Source organism: Gouania willdenowi, chromosome 18 (assembly GCF_900634775.1).
Source record: "Gouania willdenowi chromosome 18, fGouWil2.1, whole genome shotgun sequence".
In the NCBI taxonomy this organism is placed as follows: Eukaryota; Metazoa; Chordata; class Actinopteri; order Blenniiformes; family Gobiesocidae; genus Gouania; species Gouania willdenowi.
Genome location: NC_041061.1, coordinates 15,072,120 through 15,095,285, shown reverse-complemented (window position 1 = coordinate 15,095,285; position 23,166 = coordinate 15,072,120). Strand labels below are relative to the sequence as shown.

Here is a 23,166-nt window from a genome sequence, read left to right as displayed (position 1 = left end):
TCGGGTAATTGCCCTATCACAGTCACCATCGATGGTTTATCATCACCTGGCATCAAAGCACAAAGGAATTCTTATTTTCAATGAGTGTTTAGTTTCATAATTTCGTCAGAGAAACTGCAGACTGTCATAGTCCAAACTGCTCCAATCTGTTTAGCAGACACAGACTGGAAGCTTTACTGCATCTGCTTTAGTACTGCGTTAGCACTGCTCTGGGTTTATGAAGCAAGAATGTATTTATAGACTGGTGTAAAAAAAAAAAAACTCACTCTTTCACTGCTCCTTTTTTCCTAGATTTTACCCCTGACCTCGCCATCCTTACCTTACCGTATTTTTCGGACTATAAGGCGCACCGGATTATTAGGCGCACTATCAATGAATGGACCTGACTGGGTCTATTTTAATACATAAGGCGCACCGGTTTGTTATTATTAATATTATTATTATTAAGACGCATTAAGTGAAATAAAATAGTCAGATAAGTCAAACTTTATTCAACTCATTAACACTAACTCTCAACATTGATCAGGTTTAACACATAAAATACAGAACAATACACTTACTTTTTCAGTTCAGTATGTTGAAGCACAGTAGTTAATTTCATACATAAGGCGCACCTGATTATAAGGCGCACTGTCGATTTTTGAGAAAATTAAAGGATTTTAAGTGCGCCTTATAGTCCGAAAAATACGGTAATGAAGTTAATGAACTCATTTCAGAAAGAAGATACACACTTGAATTGTATACGCGATTGTTTAGCTTAGCATTGGAAAGTTAGCATTGCTATTCCGTCATGCTAGCTTTGACGTTGCTACAATAACCTCTTGTTATAAAGAAAATATATCCTCAAAGATCCATTTAATATATAATTAAAGGTCCCATATCATGCTTTTTTTCATCCCCATTTGTCCCAAGAACCCCAAAAACAGGTTTATTTTCCCAAACTTGCCTGTTTTAGCCTCTGAAAAGTCACTTTCTGAGCAACTCTACACAAACAGGCTGATTTGCGTCGCACTTATGCATATTCATGAGTGGGCGTGTCCATAGACGGGACACTGACTTCCTCCTCCCCGCACGGTGACGTAGGGGCCCGAGGACGCCCCGCCCTCCTCCCACCCATTCCGTAGCCGAGCTCATGCTGCTTTATAAACATGAGACAGAGCGTGGGGGCGGGGCGTTCACCGGTACCTACATAGACTGTAGAAAATACATACATAGCACTGCGAGAATGACGCTGAAATGCTCACCTTCGTGGGTGTGTTTGTTTACATGTCAATCATGGCAGAGAACTTTCTGGAGGTGCGGCTTCTCCAGCTCAGTGTCGCGTCAAATTCGTCATCAAAGTGGGAACGCGTCATCAAATTGGAGCGAGGTGTTTGGGCTCACCCTGTAGTAAGAAAGGAGCAAATCACCCTCTCACTAACGATAGAGGGAATCAATGAAAAAAACCACTTTGGTCATGTGTATGAAGCCCATATAGCACATTATGATGTTTAAAGCACAGAAAAGTCCATTTAGCATAACATGGGCCCTTTAAGTGGTGTCCTTTATTCATCATCTTTGGGGCTCCACTTGTGGTGCTCCAACCACATGTTTTATGGTTTGGTAATATACTAAAAACACATCCACTGCATCATTTTTCCCAGATGACGTAATAAATTGTCAACCAGATTTTCTCACAGCTAAAATAATTCCCCCAAAATGTTAATCACCCTGAACTTGTTTTGGTTCAATAATAATATGCAGCTCAAAACATATGATGGGTGTTTACTTGCTTAAAATGACTTTAAAGCTGGAGTTTAAATGGCAAGAAACCACAAAGTTTGGCAAAACCGGTACACTTTAGGATAACTTGACCTTCTTTGTTTCTGTGGAGGATTTCAGACCTCTTTTTGTACCAACTATAGGAATCAAATATGGTATAGATGGTGAAATTCCATTAAAATTCTTTAAAAAATATGCTAACATTGGATTGTACCACTTTGGTAACACAATACACTTAAAGTCATGCTCATAATTTAGGCAAAGGAGCATAAGAGCTGGAAATAAGGTGCGGTACATCCTTTAACAGATACCATATTAGGCTGACTCATTTTACATTGTGTGAATTAAACTGTTGGCGCTTGCAAACACATGTCAAACTAATGTTTTACAGTTCCCACATTATCGGAGTCAATGCATAACATACCACTCGTCACTGGGGCAAACACGATGGGTACCTACTTTGAGTAGTTTTATCCCTTGCCCATAAGGGACTCACTGTAACCATATCTTGCTTTTCTTGTGCAGGATCTGTGAAGGACAGAATATCAAATATCGCACATGCAGCAACGTGGTAAGTCGGCGGGCTCATCTCTCTGTAATGAAAGTCAGTGGAGCTTTTAGCTTGTTTTTATTACAAGATTAAGGAAAAATGCACATTGCTGGAATCATCACACGTGATTGCTGCATGTATCACAAACACATGTGTGGAGTTGTGTGATGATTCTTTGTTTCTGTGCAATCACTCAGGACTGCCCTCCAGATGTTGGCGACTTCCGTGCCCAGCAGTGTTCGGCTCATGCAGATGTGCGATATCAGGGTCACTATCACGAGTGGCTGCCTGTCTACAATGATCCAGAAAACCCGTGCACTCTGAAATGTAAAGCCAGAAGCTCAGGCCTTGTGGTTGAACTGGCTCCCAAAGTGCTGGATGGAACGCGCTGTTACACCGAGTCCTTGGACATGTGTATCAGTGGCGCGTGCCAGGTGAGAGCATAGGCTGTGTGTCATTTAACCCTCCTATTATTCTCAAATATTCCTTACACATTTTACTTTTGGAGTCAATTCCGAAAATTGTTGACCAAGTTTTTGTGTCAGGCACTTTGTTTACTTGTTGAATACATAAATAACCCCTTGATAATGAAACCTTGACCTGTTCTCTAGTGCCACCATCAGGCCAAAATTTTAAATTAGAATTAATTTATCTTGAATAGTTTTCATCTAAATCTTTTCTAATTTGTGGGGCATATTCATGACTTTCCCACAATGAACCATATTGATTGATGTTGGGAACCCCCCTTTCCTCTCATGAACTTATTTATTTACTTATTTTTATGTAACATATTTGGAGTTATTCACTATAAAGTCCTCTGTCTCAGACACATCCTCCTCTACATCATTTTTACTGTGAAAGAGCTGTTCCATGTCATGTATTAAACCAAAAGTATCAACTCTGCACTTGCAGGTGTGGGGATATAAGGTCGCACATGGGTTTTACACAGCTAAAACAGCTTGGGGTCAAATTGACACCAATGTGTGCAATATGCGTTCAGTACATTGAAAAAAAAATCATCACGATGATGTCATGCTTAATCAGTTGTACCCATCAAATTAGGAAAAGTCTCATGAAATATGAAGCACACGAATAATGAACATTGAATGGGGTCAAATTGACCCCAAGGATAATAGGAGGATTAAATCATTTCAATATATAGTTTCCTTTTATGCTACAGAAGTGCATAATTAATTCATTCTAAACCAGATGTTTTTTTGAAGAAAGAACATGATGAGTTGAGACTACTTTGAAATGACTAGCTAGCTAAACTAGCTTAGCTAAAACTCAAAGGTGCATGATATTTTGTACTAGCTTGAAAGAATAAAAGAGAAAGTGTGGCTTTATAATTCATTTTTTCATAGTTTAGTGGAGCTGTTAGCCTTCTTAACAGCAACTACAATCCTAAATATCTCAGAATGCTAAGGTCAACTCATAAGCATACAAACCCAAAGAACTTTGAAACCTTATTGGCCTTATTGTGTTACTGTGTTTTTACAATGACATCGCATAGGCTCGAATCCTACCAGTTGCTTCACAAAATGAATAATTAATGAGAATAATTGCTCCGTTTTGATTGACATACCAAGGAAAAAGTCAACGTTGCTTTGTTTAGTTTTTTTTTTTTTCTATGGTTGAATAGAGTTACATACCAAGGCGTCGTGTGTGCCGGGACACATGGAGATTTTTAATGCACAAAGCTTAGAATCACACTGTGGTACGGTTTTGTCTTTCAAAATAAATGAATAAAAGACGCGACTATTTGACTTTGAATGATTGCAGATACTTTTGAAGATAAAGCAGTGGGTTTTTTTTGGAAACCCTAATTACTTTTTAAAGGAATATATTATAGCTTGGTAAATGAAAGTATGAAATATTAATGAGACAAGGGGGCTGTGATACTTTGGGTATTGACATGACGGAGAAATTTAATATGGATGTTTTTTTTTTTTTTCCCTACAGATTGTTGGTTGTGACCATGAGCTTGGCAGCACAGCAAAGGAAGACAGCTGTGGTGTCTGCAATGGAGACGGCTCTTCATGCAGACTTGTTCGAGGGCACTACAAAACCCAGCATGCCTCGGGAAAAAGTACAGGATCTTTGCTTGTTGTTTTCAGTGTTAATTCTGCTGACTAAAAATGTCATCATAGTTTTCATCTACAAATGACTGATTACAATTAATACATTGGAATTATATTAAAATATAGTGATATTTTCATTAATTCATTGAAAACAAAACTATAATTTCCTCACATGGGACGAAATCCAATCAGAACTCAGAATGTGATCGTGTTGTGTTACATATTGATCATAACAAATGGGTCTGTGTGCATTTACAAACCTTAATACATCCCATATCACAGGGGTGTCAAACTCATTTTAGTTCAGGGGTGAAATATGGACCAGTTTGACCTTAAGTGGGCCGTAGATTTTAGGTGGGGGGAAAAAAAAGAACAACTTTAACATTATTGTGCCCTAGTTTTCAATATCTGTTCAGTTCATTTCAAAAATTCTTGATTTTGTCACCAATTTTGGAAATTGTGGAATTGTTTGTGAGAAATTTAGAGTTCTTTCCACAATTTGCAATTAAAAAAATGACTGCATTCATGTGATATAAACAAAGGAAAAATGCAACCTCCTAAAAATATTGTGGAGTTAGTGAACACGAGATATCTGGACACTTGAATTATGTGGTAATTTACACAATAATTCATGTTTTCTGTCATTTTTACTTTGTCCTGTGGGCCAAATTGGATGCTCTAAAGGGCCAGATTTGGCCCCCGGGCCTTGAGTTTAACACATGCCATATCAGGCTGATCAATGGTAATTGAATATTTAAAAATGCATAAAATCTTACACTTTAGATTATAGTGGACTATATCTGCAACAGATTTAGTCGACTAAAACCTTAATGTCATTTCGTTAACTTGCCTGTTCTTGCTGACTTTTCTTGAACTTGTCACATTTTTGTTTCATATTTTCACTGAAATCTGATCAAGTTGTTCTTGTCTGATCCCGTCAAGCTGAAGACACCGTGGTCACCATCCCATATAAGAGTCGCCACGTGCGTCTGGTTCTGAAAGGCCCGGATCACTTGTGTAAGTCCTGGTAGGTCCAGGGTCCCCTTCCATGCCAAACAGTGACCTTTTTCTTTTTTTTACAGGGCCAACGCACAAATAAACAAATCAAGAGACACTCACATTTAGTCCTATGACCTGTTTTTTACGCAAATAAATACATTTTATACATATAGCTCCCAAAAGAAAATAGCTGAAAGCAAGTAAAAGCGACGATGGAGAGGAAATTCTCCTTAACTTTCCAGATTCGGGTAAAGATTATCTGCTTGGATCTATAAACAGAGTCTATTTATAGTTTAGTTCTGATCTGATGACGGAAATATTACTATTTGGAGGGAAGTCCCCCACAGTTGAGTAGAATGTATAAATATAGCAATGCAATTACTTCTGTAGGAAATGGGAGCCAAAAAAAAATTATTTCAAATCTCAATTTGTTCGATTAATCCAGTGGTTCCCAACCTTTTTTGGGTCGTGAACCCATTTTAATATCTAAAAATTCTGTTGACAGAGACTTTTTTTTTTTAAATTACATTTTGATCATGTTTGTGATATAGTAGGATCACCATAGTGATTTTTCTACTGTATTTGGTTTTAACTAGATTTACATTTAAGGAAGTGAAAGTCTAGAATACAGTTGTTTGAGATTGTGTTTTAATTTGAAAAATAATAATAATCTTAAAAAAAAATAACAAAAATATTATTTTTATTTTTATTTAATTATATATTTAATTGTAAAAAACATTTCTACTATATTTTTTTACACTAGATTTTTATTTGAGGAAGTGAAATTATAGACTACAGTTGTTTAAGATTGTGTGTTTTAACTTAAAAAAGAATTCTAATCTAAAAAAACTACAAAAATATAATTTTTTGTTTTATTTAATTACATTTTTCTACTGTATTTATTTACGCTAGATTTATATTTGAGGAAATGAATGTATAGAATACAGTTGTTTGAGATTGTGCTTTTAATTTGAAAAAGAATAATAATCTAAAAAAATTTACAAAAATATTTTTTTAATTTCTATATTTGTATTTAAGAATCTATTTAATTATGAATTTTTTTCTACTGTATTTGGTTTTAACTAGATTTATATTTGAGGGAGTGAAAGTATAGAGTACAGTTGTTTGAGATTGTGTGTAGAATAATAATCTAAAAAAAATTACAAAAATATAATTTTTTGTTTTATTTAATTATCTATTTAATTATTACATTTTTCTACTGTTTTTTTACACCAGATTTGTATTTGAGGAAGTGAAAGTACAGAATACAGTTGTTTGAGATTGTGTTTTTTAATTTGAAAAATAATCTAAAAAATTAGGAAAAATATGACTTTTATTTCTATTATTACTTAGCTATATCAAATTGTTCTATTTTATTTTTTATACTAGATTTAAATTTGAGGAAGTAAAAGTATAGAATACAGTTGTTTGAGATTGTATGATGGTGTTTTAATTTGAAAACGAATAATCTAAAAAAACAAAAATATTATTTTATTTTTATTTTATACTAAATTTAAATTTGAGGAAGTGAAAGTATAGAATACAATTGTTCGAGTTTGTGTTTTTTAATTTGAAAAATAATCTAAAAAATTACGAAAAATATGATTTTTATCTTTACTATTATTTAACTTTATCAAATTGTTCTACTGTATTTTTTATACGAGATATAAATTTGAGGAAGTGAAAGTATAGAATACAGTTGTTTGAGATTGTGTGATGGTGTTTTAATTTGTAAAAGAATAATAGTCTACAAAAATTACAAAAATATTATTTTAATCAGTCATTTTTTTAAATCAATTACTTGACATTTCAGTCAACCTCCATTTGAATTCCATGTGACCCCAAGGTTGAAAAACACCAGATTAGCCCTTATTCCAGATGCCTTGCGGTAACCCCGTGTCAAACATTTTACAATGCAAATCATCCTGCGTGTGGATACACATTTCTAGCCTTAATGCTGATTTCTAAACTTCTCGTTTCACTCATCCATTGCTCCATTGTTAGCGTGCTGATAGATCCCTTATGAACAGATTTAAATAGAATACTTCCATCCGCTCCGTCAGCCAGACAGCGTCTAAATTGTAACCACCTGTCAGCGGGTGATGACCGCTGCTGATTACGTCTGTTTCCAGCGGATTATTTTTTTTTTTTTTTTTTTTACCTTCTCGTCCATACTAGAATTACACCACACCTTAATAAGTCAGAGGTGATGCCAGGTCAAACAGAAGACAAAGCTCGGTTCCCTTCTGGCCTGCTCGTGTACTGATATGAGTCTCTAGTTAGAGCCAGAGGTACTTTGTGTTCTTCCAAACACAATAGCTAGACTCAAGTCTTTGTGTGGGGGTAACTGAATCTGACCAATTGTTGGTGCCTTGGGGTCTGTGATGAAAAAACGAGAAATAACTCACTGGAATTTGAGATAGTAATCCTGAAAATATTCCTGTACTCATTTTTAATGTTAATGTTCCACAATTTGAGTATGAGTTGGGGGTCCAATAAGTGTGTTGCATTCATTTTTACAGAGGTGAAAGTAATGGATTACAATTACTCACGTTACTGTAATTAAGTTGCTTTCATGGGTACTTGTACTTTTTTGAGTATATTTCTAAATGAGTCATTTGACTTGTACTTGGGTGTATTTTCAGAGAAGTGACTGAGTAAATTATTATTTTTTTATTTAAAATAATCAATGGACATTGTGAAACTACAAAAAATGAAGCAATCAAATGTATCACATCATAGCCGACCAATCAGATTAAACGTAATGCACGGCACCAAAACAGCATTGAACGCTGGGTATTTTCTAAGTTTTAATGTTCATAAATGTAGCGATACTTAGAGCCTGCATTTTTTGAATGCATGATTTTGAATTGAATTTGTTGGTGTTTATTTATTTAGAAAATAACTTTATTTAATCTAGATGCCTTTGTGGAAAATAAATGAAGTTCCAGTTATGGTAGATTTGGTCTTTTCCCTTTTTAAGTTAATACATGAGATGTTTACTGGGTGCAAAGGCAAGATTTGTTACCAGAAATAAACAAACGGTAGTAACTTTTACTTTGAATACTATTTAATTGTGCTATTTTCTACTTGTACTTGAGTATTTTATGTGCGACTTACTTGTATTTGTACTAATTAAGTAACAGTACTTCTACTTGAGTGGGATATAGTGGCACTCATTACATCTCTGTCAGTAACCCACAAAAATGATAGAAAATTACACACAAAATGAACAGAAAAATACACAAAATGACTCCAAAACAACAAAAACCAGTTGCATTAAAAAATACACATTGACAACAAAAATGCAAAAAAAAAAAAACAACACACCAAAAAGATACAACACAACAATATTAATACGCAAAAGGACTCCAAAAACACACAAAATTGCTTCAAAAACACAGAGAAATCCACATAATTAACCTCCAAAACACACAAAATAACAAAAAAACACTTAAAAAAAAAAAAATGAAAAACACAAAATGGCAACAAAAACACAATAACTTATCCTAATATAACAACAAAAATACACAAAATGATTTCAAAAACACGCAAAATGGAAAGAAAAACACAAATAATTACCCCAATAACCCACAAAACAAAAGAAATACACGAAATGACTCCAAAACAGACAAAATGACAAAAAATACTTACATTTTTGAATGTATCTATACTTAGAGCCTGATTTAAAAAATAAATAAATAAATATTTCGAGTTAAATTCATTGGTGTTATTTTATTTTAAAAAAGAATTATGCATGTTGACAAACCTTTTATTTTATACAGATGCCTTCGTGGAAAATAAATGAAGTTCCAGTTATGGTAGATTTGGTCTTTTCCCTTTTTAAGTTTATACATGAGATGTTTACTGTGTGCAAGGACAAGATTTATTACCAACAATAAACATGAGGGGTGAACGTAGCTAGTAACTTTTACTGAGTACTATTTAATTGAGCTACTATTTACTTATGTATGACTTACGTGTACTTGAGTACAATTTCAATCACGTAACAGTACTTCTACTTATATATATCCAGAGGTGTGAAGAGTACTGATATATACTACTTAAGTAAAAGTACTGTTACTTGATTGTAATTGCACTCAAGTACAAACAAGTCATACTTAAAATACTTTACATTACAGTAACGTAAGTACTTGTAATCCGTTACTTTCACCTCTGGATCATACCTGTCAAGTATCCCGTTTTGGCCGGGAAACCCGCCATCTTCCCGTATTAGTATTTTCCTGTAAATATCCCGTATTTTAATGTAATAATGATTAAAAGACGCCGAACTAAACTGAACGCCGTCACTAGCCTCGCGAGAACTGACACCTGAGATGGACTGAGTGGCAGTTCTCGCGAGATTAGTGCCGACAGCGGCAACAAACCCCGAAACAACTCAGAACAGAGATGATGAATGAAGACGTTCTGGTGAAATAAACAAAGAACTGGTGTAAATAGAGTTTATCTTCCTAAAGAGCAGCAGGATGGGACACAGTTACACGTTCTGTTAGATCAATAACTGAAATTTTAACGTTGATCACAGCGGAAGGAACCACGTAAGTCACCATGAAAAATCCTCCAATCACAAGCACCACAAATATACACTGCTTTATAAAGTGTTAAAGGATGTAAAGTCTGTAATAAATGTGTCTAATAAGTCATTAGTGAATACCAGAGAACCACATGTTATAAGAAAATATGTAATAAAATAAAATGTTAATGTCTAAGTTAAAGACAAGCAACGTGAAATTAACAGTAAATATGCAACGTGTTGACTTGTATGTAATGTGCTTTATATACTCATTTAATGTTTTTATTTAGGTTGTTTTATAATTTAGGAATTAGGGCTGGGTGATTTATCGGGATTCAAGATTTATGGAGTTTTCTATTTTGGCGATATAGAAAACTATAATATTTCATATATATATATATATGAAATAGATAGACATATTGTGCAGCTGTTTGTTAATAAATGTCCCTGTGTGGCATTTTGCATCAGCAAATTTAACCCAGAATTGACTTTATTTAATAAAATTATCTAGATTTATATCATATATCACCATTTGGAGAAAAAATATTGAGATATGAGTTTTGGTCCATATTGCCCAGCCCTAGTAGGAAAGTTCACAGCATTTCAATGTTAATAAAGGTCGACCTACCAGATTTGAATCATATCATTGTATTTAGTAAGTGGTTGACAAGTGGCTATTTTATATTTCCTGTACACCTATCTTAAAATATAAGGAATACTGGAGCTTGGTTGGGCGGGTGGGACGACTCGTAGTGGGCGCCAGAAAATGTCCCTTATTTTCAAATCTAAAACTTGACAGGTATGGTCTGGATATATCAGTACTCTTTACCCCTCTGGTTGTTTCCACTGTTCTCTCTTCAGATGTGGAGAGTAAGACCCTTCAGGGGTTAAAAGGTGAGGTGGTCTTTGATAAAGCGGGGCAGTACCACCTGGAGAACACGTCCCTGGACTACCAGAAGCTTTCAGACAAGGAAGTGCTAAGGATTACTGGCCCACTCGGAGCAGACTTCACCGTCAAAGTAAGAGAACGTTTCAACAGCTTAATATATAAAGTTGTTGTTTTATTACTGTGCACGGAGTCTGTTGAGCTTATCTAAGGGAAGTCTTAAAAATGAGCTGGTGAATATCGTGTTAGGGTTGGCTCCAAGGTAACAGATAAGAAACGTATTTTTCACACAAGAAAATCTTTACCGAGCAAAAAAGGAAAGTAAATATTAAACGTTCACTCATTCATTCAGCCGTGACGTAAACGGACGCAGGTCTCAGACGAACCGGCGAAGTTGTTCTGTGACCGTTGTTGAGATGCAAACATCATCATAATCATCATTTCCTTTTTTTTTTTTTGTCTCTGGGAAAGTTAAAACCAGTCCCCTTCAGTTTCCAGACTGGATCCCAGTCAGCTCCTCTCAACAACCCACTGCACAGAAACACTGTGTAGATACAACTTCACTGTTGTTTTAGGCAAGAAATCCCAAGATAGTGCCGCCATGTCATCATTTATTGTCTAATATCATACAAATACAGTCTGACTTATAGAGGGCTGTCCAATTACTGCTGCAATTGTTTTGTTATAGTTTACTGATTGTTATCAATAATTTTAACACAAAGTAAATTAAAACTTCATGTCAGTAGGTGTCAGTAGTAGTCACAACTAGTACAGGCTGCAATTGGGTATAAAGAGTTTTTGGTGAGCGTTTTTTTACTGTGTGAGTTCAGTCATTATTTAAGAAATTTTGAAAAATAAGAGTTCTAAAATAACGAAATAGCTTTTGTTACTGCAGTTGTATAAATCTGACAATTGGCATGTAAATGCACACACACGAGGGATTAAGGGAAGTGTTTTTCTCTAATTTTGTCATTGGAAAACAGAGACAAAAACACATTGTCTTGTGTCAAACTCAAGGCCCGGGGGCCAAATCCGACCCTTTAAAACATCTAAATCGGAGGAGTGAAAATTGGAGTGAAAATAGTGTAAATGACCAAATAGTTTAGTTGTAGATATCTCAGTAGGGTTGCAAAGGGGCGTAAAATATCTGGAAAATTTCCACAAGAACTTAAGCTTGGGAGTTTTTGGCAATATTAAAAAAAAATGGAAACGTTTCATGGGAATTATTTATTGAAATTACGCAGAAATGGAAGTAATTTTAAATCACTGAATCATTTCCAAACATAATTATTGACATCCATGCAAAATGATACACAAAAAAAAACACATTTCAACAGTTTTATTTGGAAGTATAACTTCACAATTATTCAAGTGGAGTGTTAATACAATTCTACAAGTTTTCCCATACTTGTATAAAACAATGGAAGTCATTTCTACTTTAAAATTGTTGAAAGAAACCAAATTTTTCCAAAACTCTGCTCAATTCTCAACTTATTTGACAAGATTTCTCGCGATACGCAATACAAAGCTCACGATAACGATTATCTGACGATATGACGATACTGCGATTATCGATATATTGGTCAGAAATCAATCTACGACAATCTATGACATAACAGGAAAGACAAAAATTAAGTGAAAAAATACAATTTTTATTTTGTATCTCTGAAAGACAATAAGTTGAAAACGTGTCCTATGAACAGTGACACTATTTTAGTGCAGCATTTCTGTAAATAAGTGTCAACATACCAATGTAAACAACTAAGTATCTCTAATAGTGATTTCTGTAAACAAAAAACAGGATATTTCGTACCAGTGACACCAGTATAGTGCAATATTCCAGTAAACAATATTGTGGTTCCTTCAACAAACAGTGAAAACATTTCTGTGAAGACCTACCTGCACATTTTAGTGAAAAAGCAGAAAAGGTTTTAAAAAAAAAAAAAAAAAAAAAAGAATTCAGAAAAATGTAAAAATAAATGAAAAAAATCGATACTTAGCGCGAGCATATCGATAATCGAGCGTGTGATAAAAATATCGCGATATATTGCCGTATCGAGATATCGTCACTGTCCTACTTTTATATCATTTATACATGAAAATGCAAAGAAGCACTAATGTTGAATTGTTCGATTCCCAACCTCTGCGGCCCACTTCAGATCAAACGTATCTGTGTTTGGCCCCTGAACCAAAATTAGTTTGACACCCCTGTCTTTAAATGATTTCTAAACTAAAGCAGCAGAAAATCCTCTGCTTTATAAGCAATTATTATACTGGTTGAAGTGAGTGGACATCGAGGCCACTGACCAGATTATTATAGACCACCTGTAACTTCCTCAACCCGATGAACTCGTGTCAGAATGTCACACAGGAAAAGCGGGAATGACGTAGGTTGAAACCTGAGCAGCAATAAATCCCTTACTGTCTAATTTGTCAGAAAGGAAGAGAGCCAAGTTCACATTATTGTGATTGGAGTTTGGACAAGTGGAAAAGTCAGATAAAAGCTGCCAGACAGTCGTTCCACACAAATGCGAATGACAGGGAGAGTCTGAATAATATACATCAGTGGTATAAAGTGTCTCTGGGCATCGGTTCAAGATTCCCCCCCAAAAATGTGCGACTAAAAGACAAACATGTAACAAAACATTGTGGGAAACCAGGTTTTATTCTCTATCAAGTTGAGTTTATTATACACCAACTTTCTGATCAGTACATCAGCTCATAGCTCTGCTTCACTGCTTCACTATGTTCTTTTTTTCTTTTGTTTTAGTGAAACTTGTCCAATTACTCTTCATTACTTTATTTTTTTATTTTTTTATTTATTTATTTATTCAGTTTATTTCCGACATGGTTACATTCACTTTTTTTTTTTTTTCAATTTTTTTTTTTTTTTTTTTTTTTTCATGCCGAAAAAGGAGACGAGAGAAGCAGTTTGCTTATCTGGGTCCCGTCCCCTGTTTTACCATCGCAAATTTACATGGGTTTACATGTCTCTCTGGTCAAACATTCTTGAGTTGTTCTGAACAGTCCTTTTTTGTGTATTCTCATCTGTAGTCAGTGTTCTCTTGTTTTTATTCCTCCTCCTCTCTATCGTTGTTCGTGTTGGCCTTGTTCCCTGCCAGACGTTGTTAGCATTCCTCCAGTTCAAGAATAGTTCCTCTTTCGAAGGTGTTTGGAAGGTTTTTCCCTTTTCATCCATAATTTTAAGAGATTAAGCCCCAATAAACGGGTTTTTTTTAGCTATTGACTTTTCACTCTTATACTATACATTTAAAGATATGTAATAAAGTCATTCTAAATCTAACCAATTGTGAACACTTGACACATTTCAAATAAAGTGGACCAAACCATTTACAGAGACACTGTAAAGTTGTTTATTTTTGATAACTAAAACTTCAAAAGTTTTTATTCCGTGACTACTTTGTGACCAGGACGTACATTTAAGAAGTACCGACAACAAAAATTCAAATAAAATCTGTGTTCATTATCAACTGAGAAGTAAAAACATGACGGGGAAAAAAAATGACAACCTTTAAGTTTTCCTTTTTAACCAGTTATTTATTGTAATTCAAATTTAAACTTCAGGATTGGTGCTTGCACTTTTTCTGACAGGTCTTAGATTATTATTATTATTTTTTAAATTATTATTACAGAAGAATAATATGGCACATTCTGTTGGTTCAAATGATCTTACAGTATAACAAAACTGTCAAATTACATATAAATACTAGAATAAAGCTAAAACAGAATTTCAAATAAGACAAAACGGAACTAAAAGACTAAAATGTAACTTCCGGACTAAAATGAAACAAAATTTCTTGTCAAAATTAACACTGCCTTGGAGTTGGAGGCAAACAGCAACACATTTACTCCTTTACTTAGCTTTGCAGGCTTTTAGCAGGATCGAAAGCTACAGTAATTCACATTACGTAATTGAATAAGAACTAGTTGAGTTGCTCAGTTTGCCCAGGACATGTTATTATTCCTTGAAAATGAGTAAAACAGCTTAATTAACTTCATTTCCTGAGTAAATCTTTAGTGAATCATGTGAGTGCAATAATCTGACTTAACATGTAAATGCACAACAATCAGCTTGTACTTAATGCATTTCTGAATGAAAACACCTCTATAGTACACTGGACCAATACACATTTTGGCTTTCTAATTAAAACACAAGTAAATGGTAAATAAATATGCTGATCATGTACCTTGAACGTGATCTCTTCAGGTGCAGTTTTCCACTGGTGCAGATAGTGTGATCCAGTATATCTACTACCAGCCAATCATCCATCGCTGGAGGGAAACAGACTTCTTCCCCTGCTCTGTGACATGTGGAGGAGGTACAAAGAACATCTTTACACATCATTCGTTCTTTTATTTCATCTATGTATGGACGGGAAGAATTCTTAAACACCTCACAATAATAGTATATTTTAATGCACTTTGAGTGAAATAATTTACCATTCAATACATCCTCATGGGTTCAAGTTTACCACAGAGACCAGCATCAGCAGCTGACTTACACGTGACCCTCTATAGTTACAGTATTTAGAGCTTAATATTGATGGTGTTAAACTTTTCTGTGTTGTAGGTTACCAGCTGACCTCAGCAGAGTGCTTTGACCTGCGCACTGGTCATGTGGTCGTGGACCAGTACTGTCATTATTACCCAGAGAACGTCAAACCGAAGCCCAAGCTGCAGGAATGCAACATGGAGCCCTGTCTGGACAGGTTAGCTGTTAGCTCACACCTCGCCTCAACACAATGTACAATAGGTCACAGATGGGCAACTTCAATAGCAGCAAAAAATGTGATAGTTGTGTTTAGAATCATGACCAATCTCAACTTTTATTTTATTTTTTGTATTTTGGTTTTTTGCATTTTTGTGTCGTTTTGTATTTTTTACTTTAAGTTTATATATTCTTGTTTATGTTGAGTTTGTTTTGGAGTCACTTTGTGTATTTCTGGTGTCATTTTGTGTATATTTTTGTAATTATGTGTTTTGGAGTCATTTTGTGTATTCTAACGGTTGTTTTGTGTGCAATTGGAGTCGTTTTTGTGTTTTTGTTGTAATTTTGTTTGTTTTTTGAGTCATTTTGTGCATTTTTATGTCGATTGTGTGTATGTTTCTGTCATTTTGTGTGTTCTGGGAGTCCTTTTGCATACTTTTATTGTTGTATACATTTTACAGTTTTTTTGTCTTTACCATATGTTTTAAAGTCATTTTGTGCATTTTCATTTTCATTTTGTATATTTACATGACATGTTCTTGGAGTCCTTTTATATTCATATTCTTATTGTTGTTTTATGCATTTTCTTGCCATTTTGTGTATTTTTCTGTATTTGTGGATGTGTGTAATTTTGGGGGTTATTTTGTGAATTTACTTTGCATTTACAAAATTAGATTAAGGGCCCATGTGGCCCTTGGGCCACTAGTTGCCCATGTCTGATGTTGGTGATCAATTCAAATCTTTTAATTGCTTCTCTTAGTGACGGCTACAAGCAGATCATGCCCTATGACCTCTACCACCCGTTGCCACGGTATGTCGTCATTCACCCTTATTACCAAAAAGCTGCACAGAACGTTCCTCTTTCCTCCTGACATCCCTGGTTTATTTCATGACGTCAGATGGGAAAACAGTCCCTGGACGGCGTGTTCCACATCCTGTGGCGGAGGCATTCAGAGCCGCTCGGTGTCGTGCGTAGAGGAGGACATGCAAGGCACCATCACGCCCACAGACGAGTGGAAGTGTCTGTACGCGTCCAAGACGGCCATTCTGCAGCCGTGCAACACCTTCGACTGCCCCACATGGCTGGCTCAGGAGTGGTCGCCTGTAGGTATCTTCCATTTTTTTTTTGTTTAAATCACAGAAAAAGCCATAGAATTAAGTATAAATACTGCATTTTGGGGTTTTTTGACTATCATTACTGTGAAGCTTTGCAAGTTACCACAAAGACATTCAAATGTCTTCTAAACATGGTAAAAGCTTGTCTGTTTAAAGGCAGGGTAGGTCATTTTTTAAAGCGAGCATGATTTTGAAAGTAGCGTCCTCCGAGGGCTCCACCTTTACTCCGCCCCCTCCCCTCTGTGCTCTCTCTAAAGCCACGCCCCTCACTCGTGCACGAGCGCCGGTGCTCCAAAAGCGGACTTAAGTTCATCGTTTGTATTGTGTAGAAATGACGTTGTCTCGTTCAGCGGTAAGTAAACACTAAACTTTAGTGTTTTAAACTTTATGTTAAAAAATGACGGATTTTCTTCGTTCCTTTTTCAGAGCACATAAGATCTTAATTTCTGTCAGGCCATAAAGACAATTTCAGCCAAAAACTTAAAAAGTGAATCTGGAGGAAATTACCTACCCTACCTTTAAACTGTGTTTTAAAATACTTTCTTTTGTTTTGTGTGCTATTGGGGTAATTATTTTTAGTGTTGTTTTCTGGGTTATTGCAGTCAGTTTTTGTTGCCATTTTGTGTTTCTGTTTTATGAAAAAAATTCTGTTTTGGACTCATTTCATGTATTTCATTTGTTTTGTGGGTTATTGGGGTAATTATTTATGTTTTCGTTGCCATTTTGTGTTTTTGAAATTATTTTGTGTATTTTTATTGTTGTATTGTGGGTTATTCGGGTCATTTTTTGTGTTTTTGGTACCATTTTGTGTGTTTCATAAAAAAAATTTTTTTTTTTTTTGTGTGTTTTGGAGTCATTTCATGTATTCATTTTGTTTTGTGGGTTTTTAGGGTAATTATTTGTGTTTTTGGTACCATTTTGTGTGTTTTTGAAATCATTTTGTGTATTTTTATTGTTGTTTTCTTGGTTATTGGCGTTAGTTTTTGTTGCAAGGCAGCTCATTTTGCCTTTTTCTTCTCTTTCACCCAAAAGCCCAGAAATCCATGTTCCTCTCTGAGGTATTACGCAGTCTTATTATCAGGGAGGTGCATCTGATTCGTACTAACTCTTCTCATCAGCGTATTTAATGAGCTTTAATTCCTCCTCTAACAGCTGCTCTGTTCACCAATTTCTTCCTAAATGACCCACATGACCCCACTCCTGGGACTTTTTTTCTGGCTCACCAGTTAAACAGGCTCATGCAGAAGCCCAGGGAGCCAGATTTGTGGCCCCCTAAAATCTTGGGATGCTGTTTATCTAGCACATTCTTGCTCTGCATTTAAAATGCTTGTTTTGGCAGAAGACGCCGAACATTCACTGATGAGGAGGAGAGAGTCGCTGGACATTTAGGAAGGGCTTTTTCTATTTGAAACGTATCAAGCATGATTAAGGTGATGTGACCGCAGGTGATGTTTGCAGGGGGAAAAAGACTGATTGTTTTACAGTGTGTGTGTGTGTGTGGAATAATGGAGTTTGTCACCTGTTGCCTGCAGTGTACGGTGACGTGTGGACAGGGGCTGAGCTACAGGGTGGTGTTGTGCATCGATCACAGAGGAATCCACACGGGGGGTTGCAACCCCACCACCAAACCCCACATCAAAGAGGAGTGTCTGGTCCCTGTCCCCTGCTTTAAGCCCATGGGTAGGTCATGTTTGATAGACTGCCTTTTTTATTATTATCTTTTTTTTTTTTAGAATGGTACATTTCCATCACAAACATTAAATACAGTGATACAATTCATCCATTCAAAGACAGAGAAATAATTGGATATATCAAATTTGGTAACACCCTCACTGCCAGCCATTTTCAGAACGGCTACCCCCTCACTGCCAGCCATTTTAGAGCATTTTGACTGATTTTTAAAGACCCACAGAATAGTTTGTACCAATCTGTTGACAATCTGAAATTTCTTTTTTTTTGTTTTTTAGCTTGTTACGTTCTTCCGTAATCAGCCAAATCGCTGAGAAAAAAAAAGGCTTATTCTGAAAAAACCTGTCACTGACTTTGAAACTATATTTTACATTTTTGTGTAATGTGTTTTCAGATGCATTACCTGTTGAAGCCAAGCCTGTGTGGAGTAAGCAGGCCATAGAGCTGGAAGAGGAGGAAGAGGTCACTGTGACCGAGGAGCCAACGTAAGTACCCCCAGTGCTACGATGCACATAATGGTGAACGTGTGATGTTAGAGGGGTTCTCAACCTTGGTGTGGTAAGACACTGGGAGGGGTTTACCAGATGCCTTTAAGAAAATACAAATTTTTTTTTTTTTTTTAACAATTTTAGCTAATTTTTCCTTATTTTCACCCCTTTTCTGCAACTACACCAAAGTTGCCATATTTTAACTTTCTGCACATTTTCAGTGCTTATAAACCCTTTCCACCAGTTTTCTCACCTAATGTTGCATATGTTGACCCATTATTGTCACTTTTAACCTCTTTTCATTACATTTCATGCTTATTTTTGCCAATTTAACCATAATCATGATTCATCATGCCTATTATTTGCCAGTTTTCACTGATTGTTCCTACTTTTTAAATTACATCACCCTGACCCCTCTTCCCCCATTTCTGCCACTTTTAAGCCAATATTGACACTTTGAACCCTTTTTACCACTTTTTCTGTCTGTTTTTGGCCACTCTAATTTGTAACTTTTAACATATTTCTCTGTGTTTTAAAAATCCCATTTCACCACCTTTTTCACCATTTTTGTTGTCACTTTTAACCCATTTTATTTCTGATTAAAACAAGGATTTACATCTTTAAGATGACTCTATACAATGGCACAAATAACAATAAACTTCCTGGATAACAGTGGATATTATTCAGATAAATAAATAAATGTGTTTATCACAGATTCATAGAACAATGGACCATCATTTTGCTGACTTTATGGATGGGCCCCAAAAATCTTTCCCCTTCATCCCCCCTTATAGATGACCCTGTCTCCACATGACTGTTCTTCAATGTTCATGTCTGTGTTCAACCACCTTCAGCTACAGTGAGGGTCCCCGGTCTCTTGACACCTTTATTTTGGGGGCCGTGGGCCGAAAAGTTTGAGAAACACTACCATAGAGGATGTAAAATTTAATATCGTACTCGCATTGGTGGAATTTTTCTGATCTCTAATGGATTCATTGTTTGGCCTCTACATTTTCTGTCTGGGTTAAATACTCTGCTAAATCTATCACTGGTGTTTGGCCCTGATTGTAATTTATTAGTATGGGAAGATTGAACTGCTAAAACGATACGAGGTTCTCAAAGTTCAGAGCCCTGAGGAGAAATGTAATGCTGTAAATTTACCTTTCGTTTTTATTGTTGATCCTCGGAGGTTAACAGAAGCAAATGTCAAAATGCCAGATTCACAGTTTCAACAAAAAAATGTAATTCCCCAACCTGCTGTTTTGGACTTACCTGGAGCTGGAATTGAAGCAGACACGGCCCTTTGCTGCCATGAAACTGCCACAGTATCACAGCTGTGTGTGTGTCAGAAACTATTTACATCAGCTTTGAGTCAAAAAGTCCAGCTGCTTTACCTTTATTTGCTTTCTCTAGTTCTCTACCTTTAGCTAGAATGGGTCCCAGTGTGTGTCGCACAATTTCAAGACGGTTACAGTGGGAGGAGGAAACCCAGAGAAAGAAATGTCACTTTGGCTTTTCCAAATCAATGGAATAGTAGTTGCCAGCGTTTAAAGGTGGACACTATGTGAACCGTCAGGTATCTGGCAATTGCTGTATTTTAGCAGCTTTTTTAGCTCGTTCCAAACATCTGTTACTTTGACTTATCCCTGGAAAATAGATGCTGAGAAAGAGAGTTGCCAAAACATACAGTTTTGCTCCGTTGCAAAGAAGCATGTCTTTCTTTGGACGCCGTATAAATATAAGTGCATGAAACGCATTCAGTAAAACACCAGCAGCGATGCCTGCGTACCATATGAAACCCTGGTACAGTTACAACGCTTAACACATCGATTAAACATCCTTCAGTGTCTTGGTTTTTGAACTGACAGATGCAGTTTTACTGTCTGTTAAGATAGACATTACTGTGGCTTGGCTTGTTGACTTTATGGTTCCTGTTCCAGGGCTGAACTGCTGATGGTTCATGTGTTTGTCTGAAATACAATGCGGCCTTCAGCTCTCATAAAGAACGCGACTGTAGTCCGATTGTGAGGTTTGTTTTTTCGAGGCATCTCATAAACCAGCATGGTGCGTTAAAAAGTGTCGAGCCAAACCAGAATGCTGCACACTGCTGAAGCCTGCTGGGCTCGTGGCTCATTTCAGACATTTCTCCGGCAAAAACATGCTCAATAGCAGGTGTCGGTGTACTAGTTTGCCAGTGCACATCTTCTGTTTTTACAAATGTGGCCTAAAACCTTTGAAATGTACTCATTAGAAGGTCTATGCCTGACGAAATGCAATATTTGGCACCATATTTGTTTTAGTATCTAAATTAAAAGTGGGACTACTTTACCGTTTTAGAGCCTGTGTTCTGCCATCTTGAAATCACGTGATTGATGACATCACTGAGCTCCATTTGCCTGTAAACATGCAATTGTTTCCTATAGGAGTGAAACATTCAGCCTGCTTTTTAGGTCATTGAGCAGCTTTTTTGGTCAAAATACCAATTTTCGCTGCCTTTGTCTTGTTACTTCAAAGCTAGTGAATAGTCCGAAGGGCTACCAGTTTAAAAAGCACTTATTAAATTTTCACTTTAAGTTTCAACATGAAACACTTTATTTCTCCTTATTTATGCAATTGTTTCACTTTCATTACATTTCACTAGGGATGTAACGATTCACTCAACTCCCGATACGATTCGATTCACGATACTGGGTTCACGATACGATTCTCTCACGATTTATTTTACAAAATGGGAATGTAGACAAATTTTACTGTATTATTTTCCTTTTATATTTCATTGTCAAAAGAATCCCTTGATAAACTATTCAAAACAATGCAATTTAACTAAAAATAAATCTTGAATGAAATAAATAAAGGAATAATACAAATGAAAATGAAGCCTATTAATTTAAATTCTGGTTCTATAATAAACAATGCAAAACTGCATAATAGTTCTTTTTCTTTTTAAAAGTGCAACTGAAAATGTATTTTGTGCCTTAACAATTGGACTTTAAAAAAAAAACCGTGATTACACTGATTTACGTCATATTTGTTTGGACCAGCAGAGGGCGCTGGTAACACAGTGGTCGGTTGGCATGCAGATGTCTTGCAGTGAAGAAGAGAAGCTATGCTAGCAGACAGAGCTAATAGAAAAACGTGACTTTTACAGATATTCACGTAATATTACAGATATTCTTTCGGTGCTTAAGGGGCAATGAATCATTTATTAACATATTTAAGAGTAGAAGGCGGCCAGAAAGAAAATATTAGCAGACTCATCATGTTCCTATTTTACTAGCCACTAATAACTTAAAATAATCGTAAAACATGTAACATGTTACTTTGTACAGTTTAACCATTATGTAATATTTTATCCCGAAGATCCACTTTGCCTTTTTCAACCATTCACAACCTATATACCAAATCTGTGACACTTAAAATATGTCACAGTGTTTCATTTCAAAGATGGGTTATATAATACAAAAACTTATGAAGTACAGCAGTATTTAACTCTACTAAGGCACTGACAACATCTATCATCTGTTTTTATCTGTGTGGGTAAGAAGCCTGGCAAGTAAATCAGATTTTAGATGGAGCTCATTGGTGACGAGAGCTCCAGTACAGTCCTGAGGGCACCTCACATGGTCCATCTGAGCTACCTGGTGCTCGCAGGCTCCATGTTGGTGACCCCTGCCCTGAAGAATCAGGAAAAGTTAAAAATGTCAATGTAACCCACTTTGGTTTATCGAAACAGAATAAAAATAGTTGTGACCCGGAAAAAATATGGGGCCAAAGTTCCAACTCCGCGGTTTTGTGGTTGACAGTGTAGCAGAGAAGAAGAGCTCTCCTAAGGGGCCTCAACTCCCCTTTAAACAGTGCACAACTGATGCTCTGATGGCTGAAGTTAAGCGAGTAATCACTTACGGTATTTAGAGCAACCAAAAGTAGCACAAAATGGCATTTTGACCAAAAAAGCTGCTAAATGATCTAAAAAGCAGGCTGAACGCTGCCATTAGGAAACAATGGCATGTTTACAGGCAAATGAGGACGTGTGACATCAACAGTCATGTGATTTCAAGATGGCGGAACACAGGCTCTAAAAAAGGAAAGTAGTCCCATTTTTAAAAGTGAATTAAACCAATATGGTGCAAAATAATGTGTTTTTTTAGGCATAGATCTTCTAATAAGGAAAGGGGGAGTTGACATTAGCACAAACTGTAAAAAAAACCCCAAATCTGTTTCATTTAGTCTGTGTAAAGCTTTTTCAAAAGTCAGCCAGTCGGCAGGATCACAAACATAAATGTCAGAATTCAAAAAGCATTTGTCATTTATTCTGTTAAACCCCTTACATTTT

The 23,166-nt window shown here is 35.9% G+C and overlaps 1 protein-coding gene across 5 annotated transcripts in view; it reads left to right on the top strand.

The window, feature by feature from the left end:
- adamtsl3 (ADAMTS-like 3) overlaps window positions 1-23,166 on the top strand; it is a 119,961-nt gene that overhangs the window by 79,834 nt on the left and 16,961 nt on the right. For 3 of the 5 annotated variants that reach the window (XM_028473929.1, XM_028473928.1, XM_028473930.1), the window contains 11 exons: window positions 2,287-2,332; window positions 2,509-2,745; window positions 4,274-4,400; window positions 5,335-5,409; window positions 10,787-10,944; window positions 15,040-15,151; window positions 15,403-15,541; window positions 16,301-16,351; window positions 16,440-16,644; window positions 18,189-18,336; window positions 18,740-18,830. In XM_028473929.1, the coding sequence (XP_028329730.1) occupies window positions 2,287-2,332; window positions 2,509-2,745; window positions 4,274-4,400; window positions 5,335-5,409; window positions 10,787-10,944; window positions 15,040-15,151; window positions 15,403-15,541; window positions 16,301-16,351; window positions 16,440-16,644; window positions 18,189-18,336; window positions 18,740-18,830 (1,389 nt within the window). Of the gene's footprint in view, window positions 1-2,286; window positions 2,333-2,508; window positions 2,746-4,273; window positions 4,401-5,334; window positions 5,410-10,786; window positions 10,945-15,039; window positions 15,152-15,402; window positions 15,542-16,300; window positions 16,352-16,439; window positions 16,645-17,995; window positions 18,133-18,188; window positions 18,337-18,739; window positions 18,835-23,166 lie in introns of those variants that run through there. The other 2 variants (XM_028473931.1, XM_028473932.1) reach the window with 2 other exon arrangements.